The 18,847-nt window shown below is 34.4% G+C and overlaps 1 protein-coding gene across 4 annotated transcripts; it reads right to left on the reverse strand.

Annotated features, from left to right (window-relative positions):
* Positions 1 to 9,940: 9,940 nt before the first annotated feature.
* Positions 9,941 to 18,445, reverse strand: LOC141844288 (uncharacterized). 4 transcript variants are annotated; one of them, XR_012603127.1, is made up of 9 exons: positions 18,265 to 18,445; positions 17,893 to 18,030; positions 17,469 to 17,533; positions 17,168 to 17,272; positions 16,250 to 16,357; positions 14,973 to 15,026; positions 14,807 to 14,867; positions 10,622 to 10,642; positions 9,941 to 10,098 (listed from the first exon to the last, which is right to left on the reverse strand). XR_012603127.1 is itself a non-coding variant. In XM_074732327.1 (5 exons), exons 3-5 carry the CDS (start codon positions 17,511 to 17,513, stop codon positions 16,262 to 16,264), a joined length of 246 nt encoding a protein of 81 aa, XP_074588428.1. In that variant the 5' UTR covers positions 17,514 to 17,533; positions 17,893 to 18,030; positions 18,265 to 18,445; the 3' UTR covers positions 15,953 to 16,261. The 4 variants fall into 4 exon arrangements, 1 of the variants encoding a protein (XP_074588428.1); XR_012603128.1 differs by lacking the exon at positions 14,807 to 14,867 and having other exon boundaries at positions 14,987 to 15,026; XR_012603126.1 differs by lacking the exon at positions 14,807 to 14,867.
* Between the last annotated feature and the right edge of the window lie 402 nt (positions 18,446 to 18,847).

Here is an 18,847-nt window from a genome sequence, read left to right on the forward strand (position 1 = left end):
TTTTGAATAATAATATTTACCTTATTTAGTTTTAGTATGCCCACATGTATATGCATACATACATGCATTAGCATATTAGATAATTTAGTGTCACTATAAAAGTCTGATTAATTAGGGATGAATATTAGCGATGAATATTTTTTGTCGCAAAATTACAACTAATTTTATGATAAAATATGTTTTCGTCGCCAATTAGTGACCACTTTTACGATAAAAATTACTTTGTTGCTAATTCTGTAATATATTAAATTTGTCATAAATTTTATTGTGAAAAATATTTTTATCATAAAATTTATCGTAAAATTGGGATGAAAAAATATTTCATCGTTAATTTACGATGAATTAAATATTCATCACAAATTTAGCGATGAAAAATAAAATCATCACAAATTTGACGACGCATGAGTTATTTGTTGTGAATGCACGATGAAATATTAATTCGTCGCATTTTAATTGGCGACAAAAGTTAAATTCCTCGCCAATTTGACGACGAATATAGCATTCGTCGTCAAATTTTGATGACGAAAACTAGATTCGTCACTAAATTTGTGATGAATCTGGGTTTCATCGCCAAATTTGGTGACGAATATAGTTTTTGTCGTCAAATTGGTGACAAAACTTTATTTTCGTCGCCAAATTAGCAACGAAACCAAGATTCATCGTCAATTTGGCGATGAAAAAAGTTTCATCGCCAAATTTAGGACATAACCCTAGATCTGTCGATCCCTTTTCTTTCTCTCGTGTTTTCTTGCAGCCAACCTCTGGATCTCATTGTTGGTGCAATCTTTGCCCCAAGTGCATTGAGTTTCAATGTTTGGCTAAACCATGTTTAAAGTTAGGCAATACTTGTGATCTAACATGTGTGATGCAAGTTTGCAGGAAAGTCCAAGCGTAGTCTTGGCAAAGAAAAGTCCAAGTCTTGGCAAAGAAAAGTCCAAGTGGGAAGTCTTGGCAAGGAAAAGTCCAAGTGGGTAGTCTTGGCAAGGAAAAGTCCAAGTGGGAAGTCTTGGCAAAGAAAAGTCCAAGTGGGAAGTCTTGGCAAGGAAAAGTCCAAGTGGGTAGTCTTGGCAAGGAAAAGTCCAAGTGGGTAGTCTTGGCAAGGAAAAGTCCAAGTGGGTAGTCTTGGCAAAGACTTGACATGACGAAGCTGATGGAAGCATCTCAAGCTAGTGCAAGGATGATGGAGCATCCAGGGAAGGCATGAGGCTGTGGGAGATGTTTGAAGGCCGAGGTCTAGGTCAAGAGAAGCTGAAATGTGATTTTTCAGCTTCACCAGTCGACTGGCCCTGCCAGCAGTCGACTGCTCATAAATCAGACGCACACAGAAAAATCAGTCGAGCCAGAGGAAGACAGGAGTCGACTGGGCAGTCGACTGGTGTTATGGTGAGTCGACTGTTGCCAGTCGACTGGTCTTGGACAGTCGACTGTGATTTGAACGTTGCAGAAAATTGGCAAGCATTTAATGCACTTTAATGCGAGATTTTGTTGCCGATTGAAGGCATCAGTCGACTGGCCCTGCCAGCAGTCGACTGATGTTGCAGAGTTATAAAAGAAGCCTGCTCGAGATCTGATCAAGATTCTTCGCTATTTTTCTGTCTCTTTGCGCTTCTTTTGAGAACGTGTTTGTTCTCTATTCTCTGCTTACTTCCTCTCCTCCTGAACATTCTTTCATATCATTTTGAGGAGATCAAAAGAGTTGTAAAGGTTTCTCCGCCTTCGAGGGTTTTCGAGAAGGAGAAGATTCATAGTGCATCGGGTGTGTGCGTGCGTGTGGATCCTTGGATTAGTCACCTCTGCGGAGGTGGATACCAAGTAAACAAACCGGGTTAGCGTTGATCTCTTGTTTTCTCTTTTATATTTTTGCTTCCGCTAATCTCTGTGCAGAGAAAGATCAAGAAAAATCGAGAAACGCTATTCACCCCCCCTCTAGCGAACCAACCGATCCTAACAATCCGCAGCCCACCAGATCGCTAGCTAGGGGTCGTTGCCCATTGGCACTGGCCGCTGACCATTGATCGAGGCTCGGCGACTGTTGGCCATTGACTAGGGGCAGTTGCCTGCAGTCAGTGTTCGTCGTTGTCCACTTGTCGCAATTGATTTTCACCACGCTAGCCACGATCGGTGGTCATCGCGTTCGGTGGTCACTGGCCGCAAGCTCGGCTGACCGGCTGATTGCGAGCTCGTATGTTTGCGTGCTCATTCCTCACTGTGAGCTTTGCTAGCTCTGAACTAATTCAACTTGAGTAGTTTTAAGACTTCTATTTTTAAAATAATAATTTAGTTTACTATAAGTATTTCGTTGTACAGATTATATTTAATTATTGATTTTGTAATATTGTTTGTGCAGGTTTATAATTTACGTGGACTTAAAGTAATTGGAGAGATACTCGTCTTTGTTCACTGCTTTAGATATTTTTATAATTATAGTTATTTTTGGATATTAAAAAGTATTTAGCTATAATAGTAATTATTTGAATGTTAGTTTTTATTATTCTAATTTAGTAGAAATTAATTATGTTTATATAATGGATAAGGAGATCTGTATTAGTTTTTATTTATAATAGATAAAAGTTATTACAATTAAGTAAGAATTAATTATTTTTTAATATTTTAAAATTTTTAGATATAGAAAAATATATAAAAATTAAGAATTTGGATGTATAAAAAGAATCTACCTGAGGAGTTTAATCGATTAATTTATTGTTGGATTAGAATAATTTTTAAAGTTTGCTTCAAGTAATGTTGAGTTTATGGATGGAGATAAGATAAGGTGTCTGTGCAGAAAGTGTTACAATCGTAAATTTTTACAGTGTGATAAAGTTTGAGAGCATCTTTGTAAATTTGATTTCACCCCTAATTATTATAATTGGACTTGCCATGGTGGACCGTCCATATCTGATGAGGATTATGGACAAAACATACAACACTCAATCAGTGGGGATCAAAGTTATTATGAGCAATTTATTCCATATCAGAGGATGACAATTGATACAATGGGTCAGAATTTCATTGCTGAACCGTATGATCCAAGTTCTAGTTTTTCTCCAATGATTGAACAAATATTTACTGCTTATGCATTACCGTTGGAGGAGACAGAAATACCAAGAGTTGGTAAAAATTTGAATAATGAATCATATCTCCAATTTCAAGAATTATTAGATGCTACAGATGAACTATTGTGGGTTGGTTGTGGCAATCACACTAAACTATCTCTTACAACAAGACTGTTGAATGTCAAAGCAGAATATAATGTATCTGAAGATTATTTTAATAATTTTGTTCAAGTTATTGGAGAGGCATTATCGCGTGATCACATAATGTCCAATGATTTTTACAATCTGAAAAAACTCGTCAAAGATTTAGGTCTTCCAATGGAAAGAATTGATATTTGCAGAGTTGGTTGTATGTTATATTGGGGTGATGATAAAAATGCAGAAGTTTACAAATTCTGTAATTAAGCTAGATACAAGACTACCAAAAGGAGTCAACAACAACGTAAAACACGCACTCAGTTGTTTTATTTGCCTTTAACTCCTTGACTACAAAAACTTTATGCATCAAAAGTCACTACTCAACACATGACTTGACATGCAACTCATAAAATAGAAGAGGGACTAATGTGTCATTCAAATGGAGAGCACTGGAAAAATTTTGATAGAACATATCTTAAATTTACGAAGGAGACTCAAAATATTCGGTTAGGTCTCTATGCTGATAAATTTACTTCATTTAGTAAATCAAGAAGAAATTATTCTTGTTGGTCAATTATTATAATTTTGTGTAATCTTTCACATGGAATGTGAATGCCAATAAGAAATTAGGTGAGAGGATGTGTACCTTATTTCGATTGGGCTTTAATGACTGCACGGGTCAATTCTAGACAGTCGAATTTCCTTCAAACGGGGAGGCTTCTGGACATGCTTGAGGCCCTAGGTCGAGTTCCTAAGAACCTATTCTCTTTCACCCCTAGAGTAGCACTTACCTTATTTCCCAAGGGTGGACTACCTTGAAAATGTTTGAGATTAAACTCGCCACCTAGGTGGGTTATTTTGTAAGGTCATAAGGCCTCTAAACTTAACTCTTTTTTTTTTTTTTAATTTTTAATACATATTCTCAATGTAGTTGTTTCTTTATTTCCAAGTTGATTTTTATATACTTGAAGTTTTTCGCTTTCAAAGAAATTGATTGTCATAACTTGTTAAGTCTTCTTCCTTTTACAATATTCCTCACCTATTCTGGTTCACATCAGCCACTATAATAGAGCCATAATTGAAAAATATTTCAAGGCCTTTGTAACAACTTCTTTTACACATCTCTCAAGTAGTAGGCTCCGACACTCGTGTGACTAATCACTGAAAGGGTCCTTCTCACTTAGGATCTAACTTGCCTCTTGTACCTTCCAATTGGACCTTCTGCAGTACTAAATCATCGACTTGGAATGATCAAGAGACGACCCGTTTATTACAAGCATGACATACTCGACCTCAGTACCTCTTTGCGCGGTAAAATGCCTAGATCTGTTTCTCCACCAAATCTAGCTCATTCACTCTGTGCGACTTTATTACTATCATATGTATAGGCTGAGACCCGAGCAGTCTCTATTATAATTTTGACTAGTAGGACTGCCTCAGCCTCATATACCATGTTAAAAGGAATCTCTCCCATACATAGCTTAGTGGGCATCATCCAAAAAGATCATAAAATATTGGGCAGCTCTTCTACTCAAATTCGCCCGACATTCTCTAGATTGGCCTTCAACCAGTGCACCAAGTCCCAGTTGGAAACTTCCACCTATCCGTTACTCTAGGGATAAACCACAAAGGTGAAAACTTGCTCGACATATCGTCCTTTGGAAATATTTTAAGGATGTCCATAAAATATAGAGACTCCATTACAATATGTTCAGTAATGTGAGTCAACGGCTCAACTTCTACCCATTTGATAAAGTAATTGATCGCTACAATCAAAAACTTCTTTTGGATTGTGCCAAGCGACAAAGGTCTAATTATATTCATCCCCTACTGATCGAAGGAACAAACCACTACTGATGATCTCATTAGCTCAATCAGTCAGAACTGGCATGGTTGATTTCTTTGACAGCTTTCACATATTTTCACCATCCGCATTGCATTCTATTCCAAGGTAGGTCAAAATTAGCCAGCTAAGAGAGCCTTATGGGCAAAAGTACTCTGGGTGCTTATTCAACATTCACCACTTGGCCACTCAGTGTCCAGCCCCGACCATTCGATGGCTATTCGTTTAATCACGTTCAATGCTTAGGATCAATCACTCAACTAGGATCGCGCCATCTTCTTCACAGCCTTCTGGACAAGAAACCTAGAGTACATCACATTGTATTGCAAATCTCCATTCAAGGATTTTTATTAATCTCTTTGTATATAATTAGAATTTCAAAATAGTTCATTACAATGGATTTTATTAATCTTTGACAGAGTGGCTTCAGAGTGGCCAACATTTAGCTTGTTTCAGATTGAATGAATTATGTGTTTTACTTGGACTTGAGAATTTCTTTTACCTGGCCAAGAGTTCCATTAACAGGTGCCATCGAGATCTATACTCGATATTATAGAGATGACAATTTCCAATCTAAGCACAGATGATGCTCCCCGTGTGTAGCGTAGATGATAGATACATGACATTTCTAATGTAACAATCAAAGGTTAAATTTCGCGGAACTCATGACCTAATATATTCTTAGAGTTGATTTAAAGGGATCATTGAGGTGGTGGATTGACCTTTGTTGATGCTTGGGATTAGCTCCGGGGCATAGCATAGATGATTCTCAAATAGTAGACTTGTTGGATTGGACATCAATCAATCTCAGAGGTGTCATTATCCTAGGTTATGCCCTCCCATCCGAGAAACTGCTACGTACCTGATTTAACTTAGTAGTAGACTTGTTGGATTGAACCTGAGTCAAATCTGGGAGAGTATCATTATCCTGGATAATGCCCTCTCATCCAAGGACTATTGCGTATATGATTTACACTGTCTGCATCACACTATGGGACCGATAAATACTGGACCATCTGGGATGAATGAAATCTGAGACCAACAATACTAAACCGTTTATGCCAAGTCCGGATACGTGAGAGTCAATCGACCGACAGCACAAGAATAATACACTGATGGGCAATAGTGACATATAAAGAGCCACTTGAGGCCGACTTTTTAGTTATCAGCGGGCTAGTGACAACCCATTTGAGAGCTGCATAATAGTTATGGCCCTCGATGGCCCAATTTTGGCTATCTCATATGTCTGATTGGAATTGAAACGATGTATCACAAGAGAACTTGTATTGGCCCAATGACAGCCCAACGAAAATTTATTAGCGTAGTTGGTCCGACACAGCACAATAACAGCCCAAATATAGACGTATAACTATAACTGTCAATTTAAATTGGATCCGTTGAAATTAGCCCGCCCTATCAAGCAATTTAGACAGATTGAATTGAAATTTTATTAATTCATTTTAATATGGATTCAGATGGAGTGGCCCGTCTAGGGCTGTGACTTACGTGAGATTAACCCACGACAAACTTAAGTTAGCCGCAAGTTGAAAAAAATTATTAATTTATTTTAAATTTTAAAATTAAATAAAAAACTCAATGAATTAGTAAACTTAATCCATCTAAATTATAATTTCAAATTTAAAAATCTCAATTTTATCAATTTAAACTATAATTTCAATTTTTATTTTTTTATTTTTTAAAAGCCCGTAAATCAACTCGCCTAATCCACAATCCACATTGAGTTAGATTGGATTAGAAATTTTTTAACCCACCAAGTTGGTGGACCAACTCCCCGGACCCTGCCATATGATGAGTTTTTAACGGATTGACCCAACCCACTATAAATTAGCTCGTTTGACAGTTCTACATATAACCACTAACTTAGAGCCATATACGGCCCATTAACGGCCCGATCATGCCTGATAATGGGCTAGACGGCAGCTAATCAAATATAGAAACGGTGTAAATTATCAATCAGGCCGGTGATCACACCATTGGATAAATAGTAGCACGCCAACGATAGCCCAATATAGGCCCAATAATAAACTGATCGTAGATCTTTGTACTGGCCGATTACTGCCCAAGCATATATCTATTCTCTTTCTGTTTCCTTTTTCCATGATAAAATTATGAAACTACCGGGAAAGCGTCTTAATCCATCCACATTACCTGAATCGCTAATCAGGTAAAACAAAAGTCAGAGAGAGTTTGCCGGCGCTCATTGAAATACCTGAGGAATGCGAGGAAGGGAACGCATGGCGACCCAAAATTACGAAGGGATAAGTGTTAAGTGGGGTCAAACTGCTTTAATCAAGTGGTAATAAATAGAGGGATAATTGTTGAGATGTTACTGTTTGAATCCTCTTGACAACATGTGGAAACTGTTCTTTAAGATGTTATTTTCCATATTTATGCATAAATTTATAATATAATAATTTGATGTATCTAATAATCTCCCTTTAAATAAAAAAACCACTAAGAGACCGTTTCGATAGTAAAATCTAAAATCGATCACTATAAAAAACTTACCCAATATAATTTTAGCTGAATTGATTAAAACATCATAACCAAACAAAAATTGTAGAAGAGTGACTGTTTATAATCAAGCCAATGGCAATGCCTCTCTCTCTCTCTCTCTCTCTCTCTCTCTCTCTATATATATATATATATATATAATTAAAATCATCTCATATATTATTTCGATAAAAATTGAGAATAAATACAAGAAAAGAAATAAATAAGATCAAAAATTTTCTTTCTTAATCTAAAAAAAAAATTTATTCAATCATAATAGAAAATACATTGATTTTATTATCAGAATATAAAGTGCATACATATTAAGGAAAGAACATAAAATGCATACATCTTAAGAAAATTAAAACTAGCAACTTAAAGCAGGAAATTAAACGATGAACATTGAACATACAGAAAAATTAAAGACTTAAAAAAATTGACTTAGGACCATGAAAGTAATGACTTCAAAACCTAACTTGGATTATTTAGACTTTCTCTTTATCCAATAAAAATCATCATCACATCTGATTTTTACAAACATCATTATTATATCAGATAAAAATGCCTAATCACTTCTTGCACTCTAGTTCTGCACTTTTAAACATAATTACAGATTTACAAATAGGTCTAAAAAAAATTTTAAAGACTTATCAAAACCAAGCTAATATAACTTTAAAAGATGCAATATGGAAATCCATGTAAGCAGACATCGAAAGTCAGTCCTATCAAGGGATCTCGAAAGGAAAGCAAGAGTGAAAAAAGAAAGTGGACAGAAATTAAGACAGATGGAGGAGGAAAGTGCAGTTAAAACAAACAGACTATACAAGCATCAATCTAGCAGAGAAGAAACCTTAATTTGACAGTAGGACAACAAAATCAAGAATTAAAATAGCTTAAGAGGAAATATTGTTTTTTTTAAAGATTCCCAATACTCTTTAAATAGAAAATTTAATCAACTAAATCTAATCATTATTCTGAAGAAAAAAATATTCTAACGTTAGCCAAATTTATTAAAGAAATCAAACCTAGAAATTTTGAACTATAGGCAAAGCTTTACTCTTGTAAGTTAAAGAATTACTAGACAAAAATAAAACCCAATAAGAAAAGGATTTCAAAACGTTACACACAATACTAGAACTGAAATATAAATGAACAAAATTCAATTTAAAAATATATACTAGGAAGAAACCCTGAATTTTACACAATAATATTCAAAAACTAAGAAAGACGGATATTACAAGATAAATCTAACAGGAAAAGGAAATCAAATAATAACTCAACAAAATCAGACACTTGAACCTAATAATTCTATCATGTACAAAGATAGATATGAAAACTTAAACCCAAGGATTCTACCATGTACAAAGATAGACATGAAAACTTAACAGTCAGATTTAGTAGATATAATCTTTCTACTTCTCAACAAACTTAAAAAAATACTTTAAACATGATGAACATAGAAGACATAGAATCTCAAAACAAAAACTTCTTCGAAGACTTCGAATAATGCATGTATATGCCAGCAGAAGTTGTTATTTACTTAACATTAGAAGATCTAGAAGAACTAAAACAATTTGAAAAGAAAAACTTAAAACTTGAACGCAACTAGGAACTCTATTTCGATGAAGAAAGAAATATACTTGCTAGAAAATAAAAAGTATATTTAATGAACCCAACAGAATCTACAGCGACTTCAAGACCACCATTTGAGATACAATATCCAGAAAGTTCTATGAGACCTATGGACTATGGATAAGGACATCCACCTAGAATTGTATAGTTCCATACACAAATAACAATCGTCTTAAAACCACATGAAAAAAAGGCCACCAAAAAGAAGAAACGATACTCCTAAACATAACCAAATTACTTTTTTTTGGACGAAATTCGATACTCCTAAACATAACCAAATGTGATCCACAATTATATGATACTTATTTAGAACAATGGATTGTCTCGGTACAACAAGATTACCAAGCAAAACATGAATTAGATATACAAACCGGAGAAGCTATGATACAAGAAAAAATTACTTAAGAGATGTAGCTAGAGCTGCTTGAAAAACTTACAAGGTAAAATTCCCAAAGTAAACTAGAATAGCATATCAAGAAAATAATATACTCAACTTTTGTTATACCATTCACAAACTTCTTACAGCTAGAGATGCTAATATTGGTCTAGATATTAGACAAAGAGAAACTATGAGAAACTTAGAACAACTTCAGCTTTTTAATTGAAATTGAATTAAACTTTTTTATAATGACTTTATAGTACTTACAACAGTATCAGACAACTACTATAATCCTAAATTAGGAGAAAGACTGTTTAGTAAATTACTCGAAGATTTAGGAAAAGAAATTCACAAATCATAGACTGATTTGAAAGTAGCACTATAATATGATAACATAGGACTAAGAGTCCAACACATTGTCTCTATACTTTAAAAAAAATGCACATACATTCAAATACAAAAACAACTTAAAAATCAACAATATGACTTTTGTAGCCAAATTTATACTCCATAACAATATGGCTTAAATAAATATCAACCTACCGCAGGAAGATCCAATACAAACAAAACAAAAAATGAAAACCAAAAGAACATATTATTCAAGGAAAAGTAAAATTAGAAAATCATATTTAAACAAAGAAAAATATGTCAGGAGATTTAAACACAAAAGACATACGCTAATACCATTACCCATTTTTATATACAAGAGAAGCTAAACTAGTCTCTAGTACTAACTTAAATCTTGTAGAAGTCCAATCAGACGTTTCTACAGCATCTTCTATATACTCTATTGTATCTATCAATGACTTAGAAGAAGTCTCATCTTCCTCTGATTATGCTCTAGTTAACTCTTTTCTAGACAACTTTTATGAGACCCCAGAAAAATTGAAAGTGTTACTAATCTACAACTAGACTTAGATAATAAAGTTGGGTTCCCCCAAGAGACTTTACTGATCAATATACCATCATGATTGGAATTTTAAGACAGGAATGGACAATGTTCCTTGTTACATATGCAGATTTTATCCAGCTATAGACAAATGAGAGACTTGCAAAATCAACCTTACCGCAGGAGACAAAGACCTGCAATACAAACAAAACCAAAAATAAAAACCAAAAGAACATACTACTTAAGGAAAAATAAAATTCAAAAATTATATTTAAATAAGGAAAAACATGTGAGAAGATTTAAACTACAAAAGACATGCTAATATCATTATTGGCTTTGCTTGTAATCAACTTAGATACTTATCTTCTGCTTGTCCAAGTAGAAAGAATCTATAGAAAGAATCTATATACAAGAGAAGTTAAACTAGTCTCTTGACCTAACTTAGATCTTGTAGAAATCCAATCAGACGTTTCTACAACATCTTCGATATATTCAATTGTATCTATCAATGACTTAGAAGAAGTCTCATCTTTCTCTGATTATACTTAGTTAACTCTTTTCTAGTCAATTCTTATGAGACTCCAGAAATATTGGAAGATACTAATATACAACTAGACTTAGATAATATCACAGGACAAATAGAAAACCTAACTCACAAATGAGATCTTATGTTCCCCAAATTTCCTCCCATTACTTTACTAGATCAAGCTGGGTTAAGAAATTGCCAGCATAATTGGAATCTTAAGATAGGAATGGACAATATTCCTTGTTACATATGCAGATTTTATCCTACTGTAGACAAACGAGAGACTTGCAAACTATGCAGAAAACAAATATATAACCTCTGCCTTCAACAAACTTATAATATTAGAATTCCAAATATCATCCGAGGCAGTACTAAAAATACACTCTTAGAAACACGAGTTTCTATATTAGAAACAATACTGAACCAATTATAAGCTGAAGTAAGTCATCTCCAAAAACATTCTGTACTAGATCCTAAAGGGAAAGGGCTCTTGATACATGACCAAGAAGATAGTGAACCTTCAGATACTAACATGATCTTTATCAAAACTCCTAGTATCTACAATACAAGAAGAACTGTAAATATACGAATAAAATAGTTAACCAACATACACGGTCATGAATTTGCCCTACATGTTTTTCTTGACAGCGGGGCCACAAACTCTACTATGGATGAACCAACGATTAGGTCCTTCCTACCTCCGGAACTTATAAAAACTATTACCAACATATATCTATGATTCTATACGAATTGTGACGTCTCCACTCTAGCTCTCCTTTATTATTACCTAAACTTTGGATCAAACTCCCCTCCCAATATACATCTTATCTTAGGATTGAATTTTCTTATTGTCTCCAACCGGACCCTACTTACTAAGGATTATGCTCTTTTTTCTCTACGTTGATCATCTCTCCTATTATCTCTAACTACTCGTCACGAGTGTGAAAAAAAACAAAGTTTATCACACCAATAATTCAAATAAAATAATTCAAATCTTATTTTAAGTTCAACACACCATTTACAATAACTTAGATAAAACAACTTACATTGATACCACACTTACAACAATTTAGATATAATCAATATTTAAAGTTTAACTTAGATAACAACTTGAAATAACATATCTAATCATCACTACAAATTTGTAGAGAATCTAATTGTTGTTTTATCTCTTCTAATGCATCTTTCAACTTAATTATTTGTTCATACTTTAAAGGGTTTCTCCTTAAATTTGAATTTGAACTAGAAGTTGCCCTTGAAATTTCTTTTTCACTTAATGTTAAAGAAGTGGGTGTAGATTTTTTATTCAAATATTTATGAGAAGCTCTTTCTGCCTCCTCTCTACTTTTGAAAGATTGGTGTATAGCACCTTTAAAGTCAGTAACTTGATTAGATGTTACTAGCCATGTGACATAAATACTTGGTTCGTGTCCAACAAAGACCACATATGTTTTTTCCTATATTAAAAATAACATTCAAAATCTTATATAAATAAAATATTAGAACTTAAAAACAAATAACATATCAATTAGTTATATAAAAAATTACTAATTTGTAAGTATCCTACAAAAAAAATAAATGACAAATGACAAATCAAAAAATGGAATGAGAATTGTTGAGCTTAATAATCGATGCTTCCTTCATTATGTTTCGAATAGCTTACTAGAATTCTAGACAGATCCTAACATCATATATTTGCTACATCATGCATCTTAATAAAAGAATCAATAGAATAATTTTCATAATATGATTGCAAAATAAACTCACTTGTTTGTTTCATCTTAAATATGCAACCAAAATCATAAAGAAGGAATATATAACATGATCTTAATTTATAGAATTGCTAAAGCATGTTATAAAGTTGAGACAAAATAATTGCACTAACATTAACAATTGTAGAAGTTGCTTTCCATGGTTGAAAGTTTAGACTAAAATTAGTAAACCATTTCTGGATACACACGGGTAATAGAGACTAAAATTGGTAAATCCAAAATGCAACTGTTTTATGACAAAAGCATAGCACTGTGAAAACACAAAAATTAATGACTAATGTGTTGAGTCTATATCCAATGTATATCAGTACATCAAACTCAACCCAAACATGAAAAAAAATGTTTAAGACAAATATATCACATAAAAAATATAACTCTATAACTATTCCGAACAAATAATATGCATAGCCAATACAAAAACTTGGCAAAATGAAATGCCTGAGTTGACTTGAAATTTTATGAATAAATAGACAAAAAAATAACAGAATTTTTTTTAGCAATAAAAGCAAAAGGAGAAATTTAAATAAAAAATCCCTAAAATGCAATGCAACAAAGTTTATGAGTCAAACCAAATAGATTGGAATTGAAAATTTTCTATTCCATCTCGGTAGCTAGACAAATATTGAACTTGTTGTCCTATTAACTAAAACAAGATCCTATTAAATCTCACTCTTGATCTCTCATACAGGATACAACTCAAATGCATATTTTAAGCACATTTATATGAACTCATTTCATATCTTATTTAGTGATCATCAGTAAGCTCACTTACAAATCTAGTCAACTACATGAGTTGATTGACTAAGTACTTTCCAATTAAGCTACATCACTGAAGTTGACTTCTGATAACATGCATATTATCACCAAAGAAAGTCATAGCAAACTGTATTAAAGAATCTCAAGAAAACCTAATTCCCTAATATATGTAATGTTAAAGCAGTTGCATCTTGGATTTCTTATACCTTGAAATGGGAGAAAGTAGCGGGGCAAGCAGAGGGAAATGGGAGGGCAACACGAGAGGCGACGGCGGGCCGAGGGAGTAGCGACGGTGGGCCCGCAGTGAGACTAACCCAGCGGAATTAGGGTTTCAGACGGGATGAGGGAAATGGAAGAAAGTAGCGGGGCGAGCACAAGGAAATGGGAGCGCAACACGAGAGGCTACGGGGGGTCGGGGGAGTAGCGACGGCGAGCCGCGATGGTGGGCCCGCAGCGAGACTCCGACGAGCGGAATTAGGGTCTACAGCGTCGGCGCGACGGCGAGCAGAGGCGAGCCCCGATGGAAATGAGAGCGCAACGCAACGACAAGCAGAGGGAGAAGACAGCGCGACAAACAGAGGGAGAAGATAGTGCGGCGAGCAGAAGCAGAATTAGGGTTCAGGCTCGAGTTCGATTTGTTTTTTTTTGCTTTGCTTGCCACGAGTGCGCGGAGGGAATTCCCAGCCACGTCGGCATCGCGTGTTCAGCTCCACGTCGGCGTCACTCACGAGTTGCACAGGGGGGAGCGCTCAGGCTATATATATATTCTAAATGGTGAAAATAAAGCAGAAAAGGATAGACACTGAGCTAGAGTATACGCACAAATGCTAACAAACTTTGAGCTAAAAGCTTAAATCAAATAATGAAGTATGTTCCTCAACAACATGTTTGATTCACAGAATAGAATTCAGAAAGAATGGAACAACTATTTGTGGAGAATAGAACTGATAAATAATAAAATCGACCTATTGCTAAGTTTGGATTACAGAAGGGAATGGAATACAATTTTCACTTGAATTATTATATTTGGTTTGTACGAAATATTATTATTAGTAGAAATGGCCTATAATGATAAAATATCACAACATCAAATAAGTTGGCAGGTTTGTCCAACTTGCAAGAAAATCCTTCAGCCCATCTGGCCTGAAGGAATAGCCAGTTCATGTTTAGAAAATCACTGTGGAAGTTGATATTTCGGAACCTGTTCTTTTAGAATATAATGGATCTTCTTATGAATCAAATGCACCATAAATATATTAGCTCAAATAGCAAAATAAAATAACTAACTTCGGTATCGAACGTACCATTTTTTACCCTAAGGTAATAATTATCCCTTGAAGAAGTAATCAGCAAATGACAAATTATCTAATAAACAATGAAAACAATGAAATTCTAAAGGGTTTAGCCAAATAACGACCGCAGAAATGTATTCATACTTTTCATAATTTAAAATAGAAGTCGAGAAAAGACCTTTAGCTGGTTACCATTTATTGCAGACGACATCATAAGTCATCCGTATAGGACCTACAGAATCAGAGCACAATTTTATCGTTAGCTCGCTGGCCATTCTGTCACAATCACAATAATAACACCCAAATGAGAGCCAACCACTACCCAAAATGCTTATGTTCAAACTAATAGTAAACAAACCAGATAAAAGGAGGGAAAAACTGACTCATCTGAGTTAACTAAAAGATAGAGACTAGGGTTCTCTGCCAATATTCAAATAGCACCTAGAATTGGAATAAGAAATAATCAAACCACATTTTTTAAAAGAAAATGTCATTTCAGGTCAGTGGAGAAAAAAATATCTGGTGGTAGTTGCTGTAGAATTGTCTAGGAGATCAGAGAGATATCCTTGATCGACCATTGCTACATATGCAATTCTATCAGTAAAAGGATCACAGAATTTGATCTCCACCACAATCTTCATAGAAAGTATAACATAAAAAGGAACACAACCATCGCAAGTTAGATCATCAAAAAATTGAATACAATCTTCATAGAAAGTATAACATTATGTGATCAGCAAAAAGATCAACTCAAGTTAAATCATCAAAAGTACTATGTAGAAGTGTTATAATCCAATCTATTAGGTAACAACAACAACAACTCTCACAAGTCTAACACAACCATTTCAGGAACTGAATCTCATGGCTAAAACAAAGAAATTAGGATGGAAATATTGAGTTTAGTGCAATAAGTATGATATTTATGCTTGTATCAAAAGTGCACCAAATACTATCAAACACAAACCATCTTGAAAATTGAATCTGATGGCAAAAACAAGGAAATTAATAGCGAAATATACAGTAATATGCAATCAGAATGATGTCAATGCATGTATCAAAAGTGAACCAAATACTATCAACAATGCATACTACTACCAAAACATACTACGTTCGTTGGGAGCAGCAATAGCTAGTGCAAGGAAAGAAAATAAAAGAATAAATAAAAATAAAATTATCATAAGTATTTTACAATGACAAATTAATTTCACTCTAGCATCATGCACATAGTGTAGGACGAATGAATATATTCTCCTAAATAATTATGACCTCCACAGAGATCATTACAAGTTTCAGAGAGATGAATAAGAGCACATTAAAGATTGTACTTCTTGTATAACCTAAGAAGCCAGTAATAACAAATTTTATTAATCCCCGATAGAAGGAAAATTTAGGATTTTTTATCTAAATGGTTGATTTAGACAATTGTCTATTAATGAGAGATTCAAGTATGGGTACTTTGTAAGTCCCTTATGTGTCTTGCTCAGCCATCTCCTTTCTGTACGCCTGCAGTCTTTCTTTGAACTTTTTACTTTGCTCAAAGTTCGCCTTCCGCTTCACAGCTTTCTATAAAAAAAATAATAATAAGTAACTCATAAAAGTTAAGAAACATCAGATCCTAATACAATTTTTTAATAGACAGAGAGAAATTACATAAGGGGTAAAATGAGATGGGGTAAATTGTCATCCCAATGTGTTGCTTAATCTATATTTGTGATTGCGTGCTTGCTTGCATGGTAATCAAGATTGCAACCCAGCCTTAGAATCTTACAATCCTAACAGACCAATACATTCCACATTCCAACAAGGATCTAAATTGGGCATAGAATTTCATAATGCTACAATCTAAAAAGATACTATGCTTGCTTGTTCTACCTACAAACGATCTTTATCTCAACTACATTTATTTACATTCAATTAGCTATTTTAAAGTGACATTTACTATAGAAAATAATTCATCGCATTTCATATTATTTGAGAAAGTTTGTAATTGTATAAGGTTCTTTGCACTCCTAGGTAAAATAATTCTTTAATTTGTTATTATCATCATCAATCTGATAGTTTCCATTAATCGAAGTTGCTATTGCTATATAGGGATGGAATAGTTTAGATAATTGTATTTAAATTTTCATATACTTAGTATGTTGCTAGCAATACTATATCTAGAAATTTAATGCATATGATAAATTATAAAGGTCAAATATCTTTCTAAAACAATTTAATTAAATTGCAGGATCTTCCAATTCAATGCATCTCTAGGTAGAATTTCGATCATGGCACCCTTGCTCATGTGTCTCTGCTTTCTTGGTTGCTTCTTTTTTCCTCTTTTTGGAAGGATTTGAAGATAAGGGGAAATTTAATTTTTAAAAAGGGCACCTCTTGTCGAAAACAACGATCAAGCTTTATTTTTAGCTCCGTGCATTTCCCCATAAATTTTCCAATTGGATGGTCTACATGACACTTCTGAAAATCCTCAATAATCTGAAAACAATAAAAAGAATAAAACTCCAATTTTAGTGCAACAGCAAAAATTTGTTGCAACTAGCAAGTATATAAAATGAGAAAAAAATGCAAGAGGGATAGCTTGTAAAGAGCAAAAAAAATCCTGACATCGAAATAACAGAAGGGTGAACAAGAAAAGAGGAAAAAAATGTTTGTGTGACTAAAGTGAAGATACCTCAGCACACATAGGATGTCGATGCAAAGTTAGAGGAGGATGCATATTCTTCCGACCAGACTCAGCTGAAATAAGCAAAGATGCATATGACTGGTCCATAATATTACAAATAAATGATTGAAAAGCACAAGGCCCTACAGATATTCAGATTCAGGGTTAAGGTTTGGTCAGTGTGCACAACCAAAAGCAACAATTAGTCTAGTTCAACACATACTTGATCCCAATACGTCCTTTTAATTTTCCAGAACTGTACCAAATTATTATCAATTCGCCTAAAGATGGGATTCCTTCCACAAGTAAACTCAAATGACCTCGTTACCCTTATATAGTTACAGCAGCAACAAAAGATCAAACTTAAGATATCGATCAATGATTACAATATAAAAGATACCTTGATTTTTGAAGGAAAGGTGAGGGAACATACCGTGAGAAACCGACACTGCACAATGAAATACTCCAAAGATATAATCTCAAAAATTCATTGGCCAAAGCTAGATCAGTCCTAAAACCACCTCGAAACAGTCTCCTGCAACTCTTGCTAGTAGAACTCCCGTTTCATGCACTTAAACAATGAAAATTTTGAGATCGTTTGGTTAGGTACAGAGATCAGTTTGCATTTCCAATAAAGAATTTCTAAAACTATATAATTAGATCGAGAATTCTAAACCTGAAGAATGGTTCTCAGAGAGAGAGAGAGAGAGAGAGAAATCTTTCTCCTCCTCAAGAAATCAAACTCAAAATAAAGCCGCCGGAAACAGCAACAAAGTTATTGATGGAAGACAATAACCCTGCGTACCAGGCGCGGCGAGGGCAGTAGGGGAGCCAATATGACCGAAGCGAGTGCACACGGGCGACCGCAGAAGCCGATGAGGCAAGCAGCGGAGGCGGCAAGGTGGACGACCAGCACCGAGTGCCTCCTCAGGGTTTCGGAGAGAGGAAGTGGCAGAAGAATACGTCGCTACGTCGGCACGGAGTAGGGTTAGTGCCGTCAAATGAACTTGCAGGCTTGCAGCCAAGGCTCGAGGCGGATGGGGTAGGGTTAGTGCCGTCAAACGAGCCAATCCACGACGGAGGGACCAACTCAAAGCGGCGGGCCGGCGGGATGAATCGATCCACCAATTGGGCGGATTATGAAATTTTCAATCCAACTTAATTCAAGATAGACCACGGATTAGACGGACCAATCCACGGACCTATTAAAAAATAAAAAATATTAAAAATCTTAAATTTTAATTATAATTTAAATTGATTAAGTTGAAATTTTTAAATTTGAATTATAATTTTTAAATTTGAATTGTAATTTAAATGGATCAAACCCACTAATTTATTGAATTTTCTATTTTAATTTTAAATTTTAAAATAAATAAATAAACTTTCTC

Source organism: Curcuma longa, chromosome 13 (assembly GCF_044706935.1).
Source record: "Curcuma longa cultivar G26 ecotype Majalengka, Jawa Barat chromosome 13, ITB_CL_G26_1.1, whole genome shotgun sequence".
Taxonomy (NCBI): Eukaryota; Viridiplantae; Streptophyta; class Magnoliopsida; order Zingiberales; family Zingiberaceae; genus Curcuma; species Curcuma longa.